The sequence below is a fragment of the Motacilla alba genome, chromosome 9 (assembly GCF_015832195.1).
Source record: "Motacilla alba alba isolate MOTALB_02 chromosome 9, Motacilla_alba_V1.0_pri, whole genome shotgun sequence".
NCBI lineage: Eukaryota > Metazoa > Chordata > Aves > Passeriformes > Motacillidae > Motacilla > Motacilla alba.
In genome coordinates, this window is record NC_052024.1 from 1,832,270 (window position 1) to 1,851,688 (window position 19,419).

At 42.5% G+C, this 19,419-nt stretch overlaps 1 protein-coding gene across 2 annotated transcripts in view; it reads left to right on the plus strand.

Annotated features, from left to right (window-relative positions):
* The window catches only part of LOC119704448 (glypican-5-like), a 342,560-nt gene that overhangs the window by 250,105 nt on the left and 73,036 nt on the right, over positions 1 to 19,419 (plus strand). For both annotated transcript variants that reach the window (XM_038145739.1, XM_038145740.1), the window contains one exon: positions 2,482 to 2,632. In XM_038145739.1, the coding sequence (XP_038001667.1) occupies positions 2,482 to 2,632 (151 nt within the window). The remainder of the gene's footprint in view (positions 1 to 2,481; positions 2,633 to 19,419) is intronic.

The window sequence follows — 19,419 nt, forward strand, 5'->3', positions numbered from 1 at the left end:
AGCAGAGATCAGGATTTGAGCCATGGGCAATGAATGAAATCAGATCTTTTTTGCAAAGGAGGAGTGCCTTAACAGGCAGTAAACATTTCTGCTCTGACTTGCAAACAAGTTAAATTTATTAAATTCTGTGTCTGTTCTGTTTGCCACTTAGCCATTTCTTTTCATTCTGAAGAATTACAACTAAGAATGGATGAGGCTTTTCTAATATGACCAGGACACAATAAATTTGTGAAAGAACTGAGTTATCTTTCTCCCTCATAGGCAAAATTTTCCAATTGTTTAACAAAAATGTTGTTTTGTATTGCTGTGACATCGGTCTTTATGGCTGTGAATACCAAGGCTCAACATTAAGCAACTTGTTTATAAAAACCAGACATGCAGTAACAATTAGAGAGTGTTCAACGTGCTTCCCCACTCGAGTCCATACCCTCTCCTCCCACTTGCTGATCTTCCCACTGCACTCTGCAGTTATTTGTGTCTTCAGAAGGAGCAAACTGAGCTCTTCAGTGGAAGGGTGCAGAATTTCTTGAGTTCTGCCTTGTAGAATTTTGGCATCTGTTGTTCCACAGAACCAGATCTCCGCTCCAAGGATTTGTCAGCCCTGGAGTGGAGGATGGCAGCTCCAGCACCTGAAGAAGAAGAAGACTATGACACAAAGCTTCCCACTACAGAGAAACTGCTGCATCCATCACCATCCTTTCAGCCCAGTTAATACAGTTGTATTAGCCCTGTGCTCCAGTTCACCCACAGCTCCCAGAACAGCTCCTTTGGAGTGTTTGAATCTCCAAAGTGTTACATTTCAAAGTACATTTTGCTCAGTACCAAGAATAATCAGTCCTCAGGGATGAAGCAGATCACAAAGCCTGAAATGGGTCTGGAGTACTTTGGGAGGAAGATGCTTGTGCTGAAGGGTATTGAATAGATCCACAATCTGGCAGCACTGCAGAGGCTTTCAGAGCTGTACAGTTTTTCCATTTGGCCAGGGCTCCTCAGGTGTGGGGGAAAGGTTCAGGCTTCTCCTGGACCATCCTTCCTTGATGAGTATTTGACTTATAACACAATTTATTAGTCTAAGCCATTTGGGTTTGTTTTTTTTTTCTTTCCTCCAGGTAGTGCTGCTCTGGGTGTGACCTGCACAGGTTGGGTTTAGATTCACTCCCAAGGAAATGGGAATTTTCATCTTTTGGAACTACCAGTGATCTGAAAAATCATTTATTTCCGCAGTGCTACTAGTAGGCAGCTGTTCCTGGTGACAGCAGGAGAAAGAGTTATCTAAATATCAAAAAGCTGAGTGTTGGAGGGTAAATATGTTGTTAGAGCAAACATGACCTGGTGTGATACATTTAGATTTACTTTAGAAAAGGTTTCCTTATTCTATGCTCAGTCCTGGAAATATTTCAAGTGAAATCTAATGAACAACTTGCAGTTGGAACAGACATCTTAAATGGCAGCATCTTAAAAATCATGTACAGGGGCAAGGTTTTAAGGTGACCAAGCCCATCATGAAAAGCAGCAAATGCCCTCGGCTGTGAAGTTTGTCATGGTCTTCAGCTGTAAAACGAGTACTTGGACAGCTGGCAGATTGTACCATCCTTAACAAGTGTTCCCCAAACTGTGCTTGGCAAAGGAAAAGCTGTGTGTTGGAACCCTGGTTACTGAGAATTTCAGCCTTTCTGTGCTGACAGGCACTGACCCCCAAGAGAACACTGCATTGACCTGAGGCCTTGGAGAAAACTTGCAAAATGGAATGACAGCACTGGGATTGTGGGTGTGGAGTTTGAGTAGAAGTGAGTAACATTACGTGGTGGAAAACTTAAGAGTTTAAGGGTTTAGAATATAGTAGTATATATAAGGCAAGATGGAGGTTTTAGGGCAGAGGCTGCTCCTTCTTCACTTCTTCTCCATGGATTTGGGTGATTTTGTTCAAAAAAATCCACATTGCAGGCACAGGTGGTTGATTATTGGGCTAAAAGTAAAAATAATTTAGGTGTCATTTCTTAATTAGACCGTTTATTCTTAAAAGGCCTTGTAGAGAGAGATAGATAGGTCTCCATTTTAGTTTATTAGAATGAAGTTCATTAGAACTCACAGTTTGTGAGACTGGAACATAGGTAAGAACTAATAAACATCTGAGTCCCAAAAAGAAATTCCATCTCATGCATTTAATTCTGACCCTGGCAGAAAAGAAGCAAAGACTCCCCAGTGTAGGAGCAGCCTTCCCTGTGGTGGCACTGGTAAATGTGATGTTTTCAATTAAAAGTTTGATAAGTGCCCTGGTCATCTATGGTGCAGAACATTTAGTTGCATACTCTGTTATTCCAGAATATTTGAATGCCATTGGCAGAAACAGTCTCCAACTTGAGGAGCTGCTCTTGAAAGTGCATGAGAAAGTGTTTGTTGCTGTATAAACAGATGGGTGCCAGGGGTAGGAGCTGTGTGAATACTCTGACCATGGCTGGTTTGTCACTTCTTCCATTTCAGCTGGATGCTGAGAAGGCAAAGTTGAAGCTGGAGAGATGGGGTCCCCGGGATGCTGGCAGTGGGGCTGGAAGGAGTGAGGAGATGGAGTCAAGTGGAGACTGTGATGATGAGGATGGCTGCCAAGGATCCGGGGACAGGATGCACACAGCAGGTAAACATAGCTTCTGTAGGCACTTGGAGAGCTTAGAAATTCCTGTGCCACAATTAGGTGGACAGAGCTAAGACTTACACTGCTTGAATTGTTGTCAAAATTCTTCTAAATTCAAAGGATTTGAATCTTAATCTGTGAAGAGCTGCAGTAAAAATAGAATGATACGGACAGTAACCCGATATAATTTAACACTTGGAATGCAGATAAAAGACTTAAATGTAGAGTGAATAATGTCTGCACTGAAATCTGGATCACAGGAATGCTGAAGAGCCTTCCTACATAATGTGGGCCCTTCAGATAAATAGACAATTGATAACCTTATAGAGTATGCTAAGTGTTACCATAAACATTTATTTATTGCAAAATCATACTGAAGGATGATCCAGAGTTGGCTCAATGTATATATTCTTGAAGAAAATATAGGGAATACTGTGGGGTTTTTCCTTAGTGGTGAGCTGCTGTTTAAATGAAATTTCTTAATAGTCTCAGATATTGCATTCTGCAATATTTATTGATTAAATTACTTGGATAATGTGTCATCAAGTGTAGAATCAGCTTCAATATCTAACAACTTCCACCAGCATACTGGCAATATGATATGTAGTTAAATTCTTTCAGTAACTTAATAAAAAGTAAGATGTATCTAAATACTTGATATTATTGATTTACCTCATCTCTAAGTTCTGATTAATTTTATCTTATCAAAATGTAAGTGGTTTAATTTACCCTAGTGTAAATTTAATGTGGGTTGGATGTGTAAATACATGAAATACAGGTATGAGAGTGCTGAAAACAATGCCCATTGAGATGGCTGGAGCTCAGGTAGGTTTTAAACTGCTGCTTGGTTCTGCTGAGATCAACAAATGCCTTTTCCTTGTCCCTTTGCCACTGAGTGGAGAGGGGGAGGAGGTGTCTCATACTCAGGTAAGATTTGCAGACATGTTGTGATCAGCTTGTGGTCAAAACTTCAGCTGTCCCTGTTGTAAATATTTCTTCAGGAAAACCAAGCTTAAAGGTGTACTTTGGAATGTGTGCAAAGTGTAACAGCTAATTGCAGTGCCAGCTTATAAATACTTGAATTTTAGTTTGCATTGGTGGCCTGTGTGATCAGGGCATCATCACATAGGGACACTCTTTTTAAAAATCATTAAGTAATTGATGAATTGATGATACAACTGACAGATCAAGCAGAGGTTTTCACCATCTACTCACCAGTATTTTTGAACAAAGGAACTTGGATACAATGTTACTTTAAAACTCTGCTTAACTTTTTAATTGTTTGCCATATTTCATCCATAAGCAAAGGAAAGACTTGTAGAGGGTTTAGACCCTGGGGATTTAGGAAGATAAATACTGTAATATGATTTCCTCTCTGTGTGGAATAATAGAAACAAAAGCCAGGTGCTTGGTAGTCTTCAATGAACAATCAAACTATTAATACACCACTTGGGGAGGATGTGTATCCATGCTTCCATGGACAATGGCAGAGTTAAAAAATAAAAACTTGAATGCTTTCTAGACTTGACTTTCAGCTGGATTTAATAATGGAAAGCTACTTAATGTTACTTTTTCTCATTTTTTGCAATCTATTTAATTAAAATATTTTATGCTGATATCATCCTGGATTTAAAAGAATTATATTTATATAACTGTCTGTTTCAGAATTTAGCAGAGTGTATATCCAATTAAAAAGGTAGTTACAATAAATTTTAGAAAATGGTATTGATTCATAACAGAAGAATAAGTATTTCATTGTGTGACAATAGTAATGCTCTATCATAATTAGCTTTAAAATATTGTACTGTATACAAGCCACTAGCAGTAAATCTCTTTTCCATATCTGGATACAATTAAGAGATAAAATGCAGTAATCTCATTATGGAGCTGCTTTGCTTTAATAGAATGTTAAGAAAAACAAACAGCAGATTAGTTGAATTTCCCCTTGCTGCATGTCTGTGAGATGATGTTGGCAGTTGTACAGCCTGTGAACTTGTATTTCCTAAGCTTTAAACTCATCCAGTCCATCTACCCATTGTTTTGTGGAAGTGGAATATGACAGCACTGCCTGTTCCCTGCTTGCCTGGAAATTGAGTGGTGAGTTGGCTCTAAAGCCAAATCCCAAATGGAGCCCTAGTTTGAAGGGTGGTGAGGTCAGTGGCAATGTCCTTCAGGTGAGGGTGAGACACAAGGAGGGCTGTGAGATGCCACTGAGCTCTTTGGGGCATGTTGGAGCACAGAGTCACACAGCAGGAATGAAAGGAATGAAAAAAAATGGAATGACAAAGGAAGAAAAGCCTTTCCAAACACAAACTTTCTGGCAAAGCAGTCATGCTTTTAACAACAGGCCCATGAAAAACAGAGGAAAATATTTTAATGTCAGCCTCTAAATTACAGAACTGAGAATGTAGTAAATAGATACTACATCTGTCATTTATTCAAAACTATATGAAAATTATATTTACTGCTTTATGTGTTGAGAGCATTGCAAAAGACTGAGATTGCTTTTAGTTTTTGAAAACCTACTGAATGCTCATTTCTTTCCACCTCACAGAAAAAAAAGCCTTTTCCTTACTGCTAAATGACCAAGAATTTCATCAATAAATGGGTGAACATCATGAAACATTTCTGTTCATAGCTATTGTAAAGATCTCCCCAGACAGGGTCCCCTGCTGACTCCCCACATAGCTTTTCCGCTGCAACAGAGGGCTGGGCTCCTGGGTTTTAGATTTCAGCATGTCCTGAGTGGGTGAGCACAGAAGGGATTCCAGCCAGGTCACTGTAACACTGTAAAACCCTCTGTTGGTTTTTATTCCCTTTTAGTTGGGGTTTGCTCTCTCTGTAGCTGAGCTCATCCTGCAATGGACAGTACAATCCTGTCCTTCTGTTTGTCACCTTCTGGCCTTTGAGACTCCTGCATGTCAATCAATCATTTTCTTTTATGTCTCTAATTAAGATACATGGCTGTCTATTAGCTAGAGCTGGGATTTTGTTTGTGTTTGTTGCAAATAAGTCTTTGCTTGACCCATTCACTATTACCTGAAAAGAAAAACACTTCTTTAATGATAATGGGCTTAATTATCTATTCTCTAACATGTGTGTTTATCCATGTGATTTTTAAATGAGCAAGATAAATTCTCAGGAAACCAGGATTCTCTTCAAAAATTATGGATGGTGGAAGATGCTTTATAATGTCCTGTTCTCACAGGCCTTACCAATTACCCCAAGTATCTCTTCCTGGGGAAAGCTGTGGGAACAGCAGTTTCTCAAGCAGGCCCATGTGTTATTTGTTGGCAAGTCCCAACTTTTTAATGACAACATCTGTGAATCATCTTGGAACAAAGCTTTGTTGGGAGAGATTTAAGAAGAGGAAAGCCAGCCATATAAATCTTGAGCGTGGATGGGGAAGTTGCTCTGTGGTTTGCCCTGCTGCAGTCCTGCAGGTTTCTAGGCAGAAGGGCAAAGCAGCATCTTAGGCTGAGCCTTGCTGAGCCCAGCCTGCTCACAGAGCCAGTGTCTTACATGGATCTGATCATGGTGTGAGTCCACTGGTGTCCTTGTTCTTTAGCCATTTCTTGCAGGTGGTGGTGCTGGAGAGAGCAGGGAGTGCTCAGTGCCCTGCAGGATTGAGGGAGAGAATTGAGTGTCCTGCTGCTCATGAAAAGAGAGCAGCAACAGGTTCACACTGGGTCCTGCCTCTGCTGCCTCCTTTCCAGAGGAGAAAAATGTTTGGTGAAAAGTGGGAAGGAAGCTTGTGCCAGGAATTCCAATTCCCAGCTCTGTGCTGTGATGAGGCCCCACCCAAGCAGTGACAACCAACATTAGGGGTCAGTTCAGGGGAATCATCAGGTGATTCACTCTGAAACAAAGGTGGAGGAAACGTTTAGGCCACAGGAAGGCTTAAACCTATGTTTAGTGCAAGGCCAAAGCCAGCTGTGTGGAGCTCTGGGCTGTGTGGAAGTTGTGGAGCACTGTGGTGACAAGGTTGTGCTGCCACCACTGTGGGCACGAGTCCATGAGCACAGCTGCATGCAGGGGACACCCAGGTGTTCCTGGATCCCTGCGTCCGAGGCTGGGTGTTTCACACAGCCTGTGCAAGGCAGAAATCCATCCCAGCTTCTGTCTTGAGGAGCCTGGTATAACATTGTACAAAGTCCCAGGGAGTGGAGCTGTTCTGTGGGGAAGGAAAATACAGTTTGGTACCTCCTTGGGCCTTCCTCCACTGGATAGAATAGATAACCCCAAGTGTCTGGTGTACTTGAATTTCACTCTTTGCACCAGATTCACCTCTCTGAGGTTAGACTCTATGTGTGGCTCAAAAAGCTCAGCCCTCAAGTGAGACAGGTGATAACACCACTCCTGACAAGCCTTGAAACTTGAGACTGTTTGGAAATAGGAATACGGAGCTTTCCTTTGGCCTGGCTCACTGCCTTGTTCCACACAGAGATGGGCTTCTGCTGTGTCCCCATTCCAAAAGCAGGGGGTGTTCATGGAATGACAACAAGTGCCTGACCATCAGGCACAGCAAATTTTTTACAATGCTTCCAATCATGTCTGTCAGTGCAGGCATTCAGTAAAAACACATCCTGGGACATCCCAGCCAGACTTTGACCATGACTGTGAGCTAAATGTGTTTTATTACTGTGATTTTTGCCAAATGCTTACCTAATCCCAGTAACAGTTTATTCTGAACTTCTTCCTAATTCCTTCCTAATTTCTTCATGAAGCTCCCTCCCTTGAACAAGAACTTTCAAATTTTGGACATCCCAGCTGAACATCCTGCCTTATTGTCCAGATCATTGCCTGGGTGGGAATCTATAACAAATCTTCTTGGAACATTCAGATGACATGATTCCAACTCTTGGCTTTCTTCTTGGCTATGTAGACAATCCCCAGCTTTCTGCTTCTCTTTCAGAGTATCTGAAGAGATTATCCTGCTTGTAGATTTGTTATTTAAGGCTAATGAGAAGGAGGCATTTTTGCCCCAATATGCCCTTACAAGTGCAGACAAGCAAATTTTCTTTTTTCTTACTGTCTTCTATCTGATCTGAATCTGCTCTCAACAGCAATGGAAAAGTTAATGTGTTTCTCTGACTGCATATGAATGTTTCCATTATCAGTTTTTTCCTTTTGAATATCGAGATTCTTTAATGCTTTATTATGTTATCATTCTCCCAGCCTGTCAGTCTTTTCTTGGCATCAGTATTACTGTGTGACCTGTCATTTTAATCATACTTCATTTCCATTCACCATGTCACAGGCTGCACTTACACTTGTATTTATCCAAATACGCAGTTGTACAGCTGCTGATTTTGTAATTATTAGTACAAAACATCAATATTCTGAGATCATAATATCTGCTGGCAGTCAGCCATGCTCGTCAGCTTCTCATTGCCACACGTCCTCACAGATGATCCTGGCTCACAGAAATGCTGCATTTTCAGTCTCTTCTATCTTCCTGCCTAGAGAAACCTCTCCATCACACCTCCTCCCCATCCTGCTGCCTTGCACAGCCATTTTTCTACATCCTTTATTGCTCAAGACATTTTATCTCCAACTCTGTTTTTCGAAAGCCTATAAATTCCTAGCTTGCCCTCAGCATAAATGCCTCATTCTGTCCTCAGAACAGCACAGTAACAGGTTAAACCCTTATAGAAATTTGATTTTCAGGAAAACTCCACCTCATGCTTGCCTTTTGGGGTGGTAGAGAGACATGAGCCTCTGTCAAGAGGAACAGAAGCAAACCCTGCCAGGGTCTTCAGCATGTGTGGGGGAGAGTGAGTGGTAGCTCCACAGCTGGCAAATTTGTGGCTGTGGCTTCTGTTTTAGGACACAGTTTGGGAAGAGACATGGGAGCAGAGGAAACCCGAGAAACCGAAATAATCCAATTAAAAATACAGATTTTTGATTATTTATTTGAACTTGGGAAGGTCTGGGGTCTGGTCCTGAGATGGGTGACTTTGATGTCGCAGTGGTGTCCCACCATTCCCTCCTGGGTGCACCTGGCTGAGAGATTCTCTGGGTGGCAGTGGCACTTCCTGCAGGCTGTGCTCCGTGCTGTTGGGATCAGAGGGCAGCTGAGAGGGGCTTCAGAGAAGGGAAGAGAGTGTTGCAAGGGGAGAGAAGAAGAGAGATTTAAAAAAAAGAGAGAGAGGGAGTTTTCCTCATCTCTGTCCCTGGGTAATGTATTTTATAATCTGCCAATACAGGAGTAAGTTATTTTTTCTTGTTTAGTGTTCTTCATTACACAGTATAATTTTAACTGGAATGAACAGAAGAAGAATCCTAGAATCATTCCTCAATCTTCCTCAGCCTCAGCAATGATGTGACAGTTTGAGGTGTAAAGGAATGGGATTCAGTTCCTTCAGATTCTCATTCCCGGACCTGAGGTGAGAGTTCCCAGCACCACCAGGGCTCCTGCTTAGATCTACTCAAGACAGGAGTTTTTGCCAAGCTGTAGAAATGACTTTCTGCACGACCAGATAAACACATCCCCTGCAGGAATTTCTCCTAATGCTGAACAGAGCAGTAGCTAGAGGAACAACAGACTGTGTGCCAGCTCTGTGACTCTCTGAACAGCACTGGTGCTGTCTCTGGTGCCTTCAAAGAGGCAAAATGGTAACTGGGGAAATGCAATTTTACCATTTCACCAGAGAAATGTAAATTACAGCACATTTCTGATCATCTTAGCAGCATTTAGACAAAATTAAAAGGTAAAACATTTTAGTTGCTTAAGGTACCCTAAGCCTTCCAATGCATGTTCTGTAGGAGGAAATTAAACATTGGAGAGATCAGGATAAAGACATTTGGGTCTCAAGTGTTTGCAGTAGTTCTGAATACGCAGCCATCGGGGGCTGCACTGGAGATCACTGAAGGGTAATGAGCTTTTACCAACTTCCTACTAAAAATATTACCAGTAATCTCCGTCCCTTGAACACACTTTTTACAGCAGAACAATTTTCACTGCCCTTGTCAGCAGTATTTGATCTGGTTACTTTCCACAGGGGTAATTCCGTGTGTACATCTATTTCTGAGATGGGTTTTGAAAACAGCCCTAAACTGAAAACTCATTGATCTCATTTTCCAGTGAGTTCCCACTCAGCAGCATTTCTCACAGGTATTAATAAAAAGGACTTATTTTAAACAGAAGTGTCGCAAAGGTGAATGGTCCCAAACAGGAACATAGTCAAACCATGAAGACCATGAACAAAAAGAAGCACCTTGGTGTTTGATGGCTAAAATATGAGAAAGACAGGTTTCGAAGAAAAATTGCAATGCTAAACACATGAAGCAGGACATCTTGATTCAGGCTGTGGGAGCACTCTGCAGGTGGATACTTTGACCCCACAGTTGTGGTGCTTTTTTCTGAGAATGTCATTTGCAGGAGCAGGCTGGCACCCAGAGTTTACAGGTGGAGAATAAAACCAGTCCTTCACATGGAGCTCTCATGAGGCGTGTGGTTTGCATCCTTCTGACAAGAATTCACCTAAGAGCACCAGCATCTTGGTCATGCCACACAGTGGTAGGGTAAATGTGAAAGCTAAGGCAATTTGCCCCCAAAACATCATAAAGCCAAAACTAATTAAGGGGAGTTAACAATGAAAGATCCTTCAAATTGCTCCAAAACAAATAACTCATATCATTTAATGGAAGCTCCCTTTAAAATACTCATGCAATTAGATTATAAGTTCTCAAAACAATCCTGCAAGCCTAAGGAACATGTTCACCTGCCAGTTGGTTTTGGTGCCACACAAGGGAGGAACACTTAGCTGGCCAGGGCCAGGTGACAGGGACATTGTTTCTGCTCCTTGTGCTGCACCCATGGCACCTGTGCCACCTTCCCTCCTCACCTTTCTGCAAGGAAGGAAAATACTAAAATCAAACCCTGGGTCTTGTTTCTTCCAAAGGTAGATTCTGCCAGGTTAATTAAGGTAAGGTTATGAATTAGTGCAACATTAAAGGCTTTAAGAAGCCCTCTGTCATCTCTCATTGCACACAACGATGGAAGGCAGGTGGTGCAGCTGCTTGGCAGTGGAAATAGAACTGAAAGCTACTGACAAATGAAAATACACTTTCTGGTATTCCCTTCTGACACCTTCCCTTGTTTTATGGGTCATAAGGAAAGCCTAAGCAGTTGCTGTTCTTATAGAGGAGGAAAAGAACTGCTCTGGTTTGTTTTCCCTCCCTCTTTTGAACCAATGTTTCTTGGGGGTGCTTTGTCTTTGCTTTCAGGGAGAAGCTGCCTTGAGTACACCAGGTGCACATTTGGAGGTTTTCTATTCCTTGATTGTCCATTTTAAGGTAAAATAACACTCCTTAAAAGAGTTCTGTTGTGCCTGAAGCCAGCAGATATGCCATCAGAATGTCTCCGCTGAGAAATTTAGGATCAAAACAATACCCTGAAAGAAAGCACAGTTTAGTTTTACAGTAACAGAGAGCACAGCACAACTGCTCTGTGCTCTAGACTCGATTTACTACAGAAAGAACAGAACTTCAGGCTAAAGTATGTGACATATCAACAGGATCAAGAATTTATAGGGCTGGATCTGGCTGCCTTGAGATCAAGGTACTTTAAAATAACTTAAGCCAGCTGATGATCTTGCATATACTTAAATACCTTCCCTGAGAAGTGTTCAAAGATTAAGCACATTATTCCTCAGCAGGTGATTTTGCATCTGCTTTATCCCAGAGTGTCTCCTCTCTGGTGGTTTTTAAGTGTTTATTTCTGTCCTTTGATCCTGAAAGCAGCCAAGTAATATTCCCCTAATATCTCCACTTTGGACAGGACAGCTAACACCTTTCAGAGACCTTTTAGGGTGTGTTGGGCTGTGACATCACCCAGTAGCCCCAAACTCAGGAACCAGATTTAACTTGCAAAATTGGGAAGTTAGAAACCTTTTTGGGTTTATATGAAGTGCTGAAGAGTGGAGCCTCAATCTGTACAAACAGGGTGAAGTCCCTAAATTATGGATGACTGAGGGTCATTGTCATAGTTCTCAGTGATGGAAAAGTCAGCTGGATACAAGATCCTACAGCGCTTCTAACACTGCTGTTAGTCTGCTTTCCTCTGTTTGTCTCCAGTAATTGCCCCTCGTGTTTACTTGTATCAGAAGCTTTTATTTTTCCAAATTACATTCTATTCCTAGTTCAGGCTCCTAAATATCACAATCAGAAAATGTTTTCTTTCCTTGTCTTCCTGTCTTTTAAGATTTAGACAGATTGTCTGACATTCTTTAGGCTGTCTTCTTTAATCTCCCTATTGTGCTTGTTCTTCTCTGAATGCCTATTAGTTTGTCAAGCCAAATTTGGATAATTTCTGAAATAAAAACCTATAAAGAACCAACCAAACTTTGAATATGACAAAAAGGTATTTTGAAATTAGGAAAATGGTTTTGGTTTGGGGTTTCTTTTTTTTTAATCTCTTGAGGCATCTTGTGTCACATTAGTTAGTTCATCTTCTAAATAAACAGTCCTGTTAAGTTTGCAGATTAGTCTTCATTTCAGCGAGATTTAAGTCCATTTCCTGCTTTAATGCTTTCTGAAATGATGCACATTCTTGATCCAGGTGTGATGTGCACAAGCAAATCTCCCTTGCACCAGCAACCTGCCTGGGCAGCTCCATTGCCCAAAAAGGGTGAGACGCTTTGCTCTGGTGTCCTTTGGGAGAAACAGAATTAGCATTTTGGAAGAGCTGAAAGCAGTAAGTGGATATTCTGGGGAGCAAGCTCCGACTTTTGAGTATGCAGACAGTACCATTTCTGTCACTGTGCAGACCATAAACTCTCACCTGAGGCCCAGATGAGGTAGGAATGTTGAACAGTGGTGAGGCAGGTAGCACACAAGGGAACAACTACTCCTTCAAAGTTTATTCCATTTACTTGGGAAAGTCACTGAACATTGTCACCATCAGAGCTTTAGCCCACTTACCGTGGAATTGCTGCCCACAGTTAGCAGTCAGTTCACAGAGAGAAGCAGGACTGGGTCAGCGTGGGCATGAAAACCTCTTGGGATCACCAGAAAGTGGAGGGAGACACTGAAATCAGCTGATAGAACTGTTACTTGCATAGAGAACCTTAGAAATTCTCAGCTTTCCAAACTATTTGCCATTCCTCTCCAAAGTAAAGAGATTAAAGAGAATTTGCTCCTGCAGCATTGCAACTGCCTGACAATAAATCATCATCTGATATTTATAGCCCAGAATTAAGAGTGGTGACTCAGACACGCTGCTGACCATTTGATAGTGAAGTCCTAATAACCCAATCTGGAGCAGCAGGGAAAGGAATGGCTTTCTGATGTGAAGTCAGACAAGTAATTTCCTATTTAAAATTTGATTAGATAAAATCTTTTGGACATGTGCTTGTAAAGCAACAGCCTGGTTAAATATGTATGGAGCTGCAGCACACGCAGGACACTGCTCCAACAGCACAAAGAACATTTGCAGTAACCTGATGTGGAGGGGCAAGCACAGTGCCCTGGGCTAAACTCCATCAGGATAAATCTCTTACACAATAGAAAAACAGTAGAGCTAATGGGTGAAAAGCAGTTTTCTTCCTGTTTAAAAACCCACAAATTTGTTTCTCTATCGAAAAGGTTTCATTTTGAAAAATGGAAACATTTGTTGTACATATGCAATTGGAAGAATGTTAATTTCAGGGGATATTTTTTGTAGGTTTTGAACACAAAAGGAAAAAGATTGATTCAAGCTGGAATATTTTACCCCCTGCAAATAATATATAGCTTTCATCATCATCATAATAATAATGTGTAGTAAGCTTGATATTTTTAGCCAGAAAGTTCTTGATTTAAAGGCATTACATTCTAAAATTCACAAGAAAGAATATAAGGGCCAGAAAAAGAACAGGATGAAGGAGTTTGGCCTGGTTCTGACCCAGTAATTATCACTGGGGATTTTGCTTTTGACTTAATGAGACAACAGTTTGAGCCAACAAACAAAGGGTTGGATTCTGCTGCCCTTCTCCCTCCTGCCAGTGTGGTAACCCTAAGGCTGCTGCAAAGATGCTGCCCATGGTGACCTGCAGCACTGAGCTTGGCCTGTGCCAAAGCACAGAAATTCCATTGGTTCAGGTCAAACAACTGTGACGCTGTCTTTTTTTGATATCCTGATTTATCTAATTTACACAGGTCATGGCTCCTTTTGCAACTCAGCTATTGATAATAAAGTATCCTCTCAAAACTGGGATGCAGCCCCAAATCTGGGATAGAGCTCCATTGAAAGTTCAAGCAGAGAATCCCATTACAGTAGTTTAGTACAATTGCAAACAGGCAGGAACATTTCATCACTTACTATAAAAAGTACTTGCAGAACAGTCCTGGGAATTGAAATATTCATGTGATATTCACACATTAAAAAATAACTATTTTTGAAAATGACCAACTACTCATGTTCACTGGAAATAAGTTTTTGTCTCTTCATGGAGCTCTGCATTTTTTTATTAAAGCCATGGGAACATCATTCCTTTTCTTGAGTCCTTGGTGTGAGAAACATCCCTGTGTTCCAGCACTCTGCTGCACTTGTGTTCATTCCATGGACCTTAGGGGATTTTTCTTGGAAGTTCTTTGCCTGCCAGGGTCTCTCCAACCACTGTCCTTGCAGATTTCATTCCAGCCCTCCAAGGGCTGCACTGGAGCATGGACTCAGCAGGTGCCACCTGGGTTTTGCTTTTCCAAAGCAGAAGAAAAGCCCTGAGCATCAGCAGAGGCACTGAGTCGTGAGGCTGTGTCATACTCAAAGGCTCACATTTGGAGGCTTTTCTTGTAGCTGCAGAGCAGTTCTGTGGTTGGCACTATCACATGTTCATGTGTTTTTCCCTCAGACAGGGTGAAATATGGCCTGTAAGAGAGGCAGACAGCTTCTCAGCAACCTCACCTCCTCTGATTCCTTGGGGTGGCTGCCTAGAGCAGAGGCTAGACAAGATTAAGAGGTTAGGTTAAAGTGGGTATTTATTGAAGGCCTTCAGACAGGTTCACCTTGGGCTATCAGAAGCCTCTCAAGGGCTACACCCAAGCTGGACAATGGTCACTCAGAAAATTACAAGTTTGGTCCATTTATATACCAGGAATTAATTCTCCAATTACAGCTTCACTAATGAAGTCATTTACCCCCAGTTTGCTCCCCCCAATTCACTTTTGTTTGTTCTTGGCTGCAGGGTGTCCTTGGATCTCAGGCCCAGGGAAATTGTTTTGTCTGACCAAAATGTGAAGACAGTTTAACACTTTATATGGAGTTTGGAGTTGTGCACTAATGCAGCACAGGATCTGAAAAACATAAAAGCTAAAATCCTGAGGCATCACTTGCAGTCCAGTCATTGCCTCCACAGTTTCAGTGGCTGCACACAGAAGAACTCTCTCCTCTCTCTCTCCAGCCCACAGCCACTGGTGTGTGTTGTTCTCCATGGCCTCCTGATCCTGTGGGGTTGGGAATGCAGATTTTCATGGAGCAGTGTTCCCTGCTCAGATCCCTTGGTGCCGAGAGGGGATTCCTGCCCTGCTGAGCAGCATGTGAGATTCCTCTGAATGCAGCATCCCGTGTGGTTCTGCCCTGCTCCAGGGATTCTGCTGCATGTGCAGAATCCACACTTGAGTAGGAAGGCACTGGCTGTCTCCAAGCTGCTTTAAGCCTCAGCACAAACTCCACATGGATATTATGAACCAAAAAGAGCTTTATAAAAAAACCAAAACAAAACAAAACAAACAAAAAAAAAAAAAAAAAAAAAAAAAAAAAAAAAAAAAAACCAACACTTTAATCACGTTCCAAAGTCCTGACATGTTAGCAGGTCCTTGACAGCTTGTCAGTAAATGAAAAGATGTGTGACACTAATGGGGACACAGCAGTGGTTCGGTATCACACCCAAATGCATCACTGGAAAATGCCCAGTGGGAGCCCCCCCATTAATCCAAGAAAAGCCCCAAGTAATCAATGTCCATCCATGGGGCTGTAAACCCCCAATCCTTTGGAGTTTCCACAGCAGCCCGGGCACTGTCAGCTGAACTTCTGCTTTAAAATCACTTTGCATTCTCTTTGTCGAGCACATTTGCATAATCTGTGTCACAACAAAAATTGGAAGTGTGTTGTATCAAAGAAGATTTGAAATGAATTTTTTAAACTACAGATAAATCATAAACTTATTTTTGCAAACTGTATGAAAACGCATTGCAAACTGTAAAGAAATCTATTCAAAGGAGCAAATAGCCAACCACAGAAAATATTTTTCTATCTGTATAAATACTCTGAAACCCTATCAATCTGCAGGATACATCAAAAGGCTTTTAAAGAAATAAGCAAATTATTAATTCCTAGAGTGCCAATTTTCTTCCACAGATTATGCAAACATTATGTGTGCTTCAAGTAAAGTTGCATTTTATTAAAAATGTAACTCATGATAAAATAGATGTAGCACTTGAATAACGATTTAAAATTTATATTATTCTCACCTTATAAAATAATATTGAAAAAGTGAATTGGGCTAACACAAGTGTATTCATTATGCATGAAATCTCTATTTAGTCTGTAAAGTGCAGAGCAGACAGATAGTGGCCATTTTCTGGTGCTGTAATTACTGTGTCACCATTTGTGAAGCATTTATGTAAAGTACAATGCTTCTCACTAACCATGGACAAACTCTCTGCATCTGGTTAAAAATCAAATCATCGTTTTCAAATCCTTTATGTTCTGCTGACACTGGAGTGCAGTGCAATCCACCACCACTTACATAATCAAGCACCATCCCTTTCTGCTATGTGCATTTTTTTAAGACAAACTTATGGATTATACACCTTAATAATGTAATTTGTTAAAAGCAGAAGCCTATTATAAAATAGAGATCCTTCTTTATTTGCTCCCTCCTGTTACAAGGAAGGCTTGAACACTGGCAGAGGTGTGTCTTTACTTAAGAGCTCTTTCCCCTGTTTTGCAGACAGGTGCCTTGGTTTTTGGTGCAGGTAACTTTTCTGTGTTTGCTGTGTTCCCCTGAAAGAGCCTTAAGGTTGTCTTTGCAATGATCCTTTTCCCCACTGGTCACAGCTGCTGGGTAAATGCCAGCAAGTTTAGAAGGTAAATAGTGAAAAATCCTCCCCTGGGAGTGTTCAGGTCCTCTGCTCTTTCCACTTCACCCACGTCACCCATGTCAGTGATTCCTGGGATTTGGGACATGCTCATAAATCCCCTTCCAAGACAGAAGGATTTCCCATGCCAATCTCCTCTTTGGGACTCTCATCTGCAGGGCCACACCAAGCCCTGGCAGTGCCCATGGAGCTCAGTGGCCATGGCAGAGCCACAGCTGGCAGAGCCACAGCTGGCAGAACCACACCTGGCAGGGCTGTGTGGCCGTGGGAGAGTCACACCTGGAAGAGCCACACTTGGCAAAGCCACAGCTGGCAGAGCTGTGTGGCCATGGTAGAATCCCATCTGGCAGAGGCAGAGCTGTGTGGCCATGGCAGAGTCACACCTGGCAGAGCCACACCTGGCAGGGCTGTGTGGCCATGGCAGAGTCACACCTGGCAGAGCTGTGTGGCCATGGCAGAGTCACACCTGGCAGAGTCACACCTGGCAGGGCTGTGTGGCCATGGCAGAGTCACACCTGGCAGAGCCACACCTGGCAGGGCTGTGTGGCCATGGCAGAGTCACACCTGGCAGAGCCACACCTGGCAGGGCTGTGTGGCCATGGCAGAGTCACACCTGGCAGGGCTGTGTGGCCATGGCAGAACCACACCTGGCAGGGCTGTGTGGCCATGGCAGAGCCACATCTGGCAGAGCCACACCTGGCAGGGCTGTGTGGCCATGGCAGAGCCACACCTGGCAGAACCACACCTGGCAGAGCTGTGTGGCCATGGCGGTCACACCTGACAGAACCACACCTGGCAGAACCACACCTGGCAGGGCTGCGTGGCCATGGCAGAGCCACATCTGGCAGAACCACACCTGGCAGGGCTGCGTGGCCATGGCAGAGCCACATCTGGCAGAACCACACCTGGCAGGGCTGTGTGGCCATGGTAGAGCTGTGTGGCCGTGGCAGAACCACACCTGGCAGGGCTGTGTGGCCATGGTAGAGCTGTGTGGCCATGGCAGAACCACACCTGGCAGGGCTGTGTGGCCATGGTAGAGCTGTGTGGCCGTGGCAGAACCACACCTGGCAGGGCTGTGTGGCCATGGCAGAGCTGTGTGGCCGTGGCAGAACCACACCTGGCAGGGCTGTGTGCCCATGTCAGAGCTGTGTGGCCATGGCAGATCAGGCACTCTCTGCCTGCCTGGCCTCTCGAGCTGCCCCCACAGAAGCAGCAGCTGTGTAATCTGTTCTCTCCTGGGGTCTGGTGCAAGTCACTCCTCACAAATGCATCCTGCATTAGCACTGCTCTCGTGGAATGGAAGGCTTTTGTTCTTGGAAAGCGTTAAGGTGTTATGAGCTTAAGGAGATTTGTCCTGAAAGGAATTTTGAGAAAATTGCCCAGCATTAATGCCTTAAAATGCCCATCATCAAAAGCAGCATGGCTAAACTCCCAGGCAGTAGGTGGTAATGTAATAATTGATGCATCCCTGGCAAGCTCACACCTTTTTCTTGAAAATGCTGCAATAATACTTCTTTTTAATTCTTCATTGGGCTAAGGTAGTGCAAATGTGTTAGTCTGTGCTAAGGAAATCTGGTTGTTACGGGGTGTAGATAAATTTATTTTGATTATTGCGTTGGTTTAAGTGAATACTTTTTAGGAAAAACACACAAACATGATGAAGTTAAATGTCTGCTTATTAATAATATCATGCACCAAGTTTGGCTTATGTTTAACCTATTTGTTAGAGTTGGAGATTTCAGTAATATAATTTACCAAAGTATCATTTCAAAATGGACAACAGGAAGCAATTTCCAGAAATCCAAATTGTGTCTGTAAATTAACAAAGCCTCTACATGAGAATTGGTCAGGTTCTGTTAATTTCATGGCGCTGCTAAAGCAGCTGTCTGTGCAGCAAAGCAGCCACATGCTTGCACTCATCTTTTTTTTTTTTTTTTTCAGTTCAGTCTAATAGCTTGTCAAATAGTTTTGGGAGTAAATCTCAGGAAGTGGTGAGATGCATGTGGTTAGGGCTTTCTTGGGGGCTTCACTTGAGGCAGTTTCTTGAGGAAGAAAACTAATGGGATATGCTGGCTGGAAGCAGATGTGGGAGCATGTGTGCATTAACGGCACTCAGAACTTTGAATACTGGCTGAAACATCAAGGTTTAAGATCAGAGTGTGTGTAAATTTCTGTTTAATGAAATAAATCACCTTTGAGCTGACTCTAAGAGAGTTTAGAGTAGCTCTGCTGGAGGTACCAAACACCCATGGCATTTTTTAGGTCTCAGAGTAGTTCTGATTCCATGTGGAACACCCCCAAGCAGTGGCACAAAGGGTTTGTATTCCCTCCAGTCCAGAGAAATGGGAGCCCCTAACCCCATGATCCTCCCAAAATAACATTCTCCTTCTGCTGTCAACTAGCAAAATCCTTGGAGATCTCCCACAGTCATTGTTTCTCATAATGTCTCATGGAAATTGCTGAGAAATACCAATAATTAGGAAAAAGTTGTGCTAAGTTCTCCTCTTTTTCAAAGCCTCTTCTTCAAATTTCCCCTTTACTACAGACTGTCATGAAATTCCAGACTCTTAGTATGCAGTATGTTAATACAGCTCCACAGGATCTGTCATCTTAGTTAACATCACCTGCCTTTAGTGTTTCCATCTTTCGAATATGTATTTAAAAAATCAGACAAATTTTCAATGCAATGGTATATTAGCAAAAAAAAT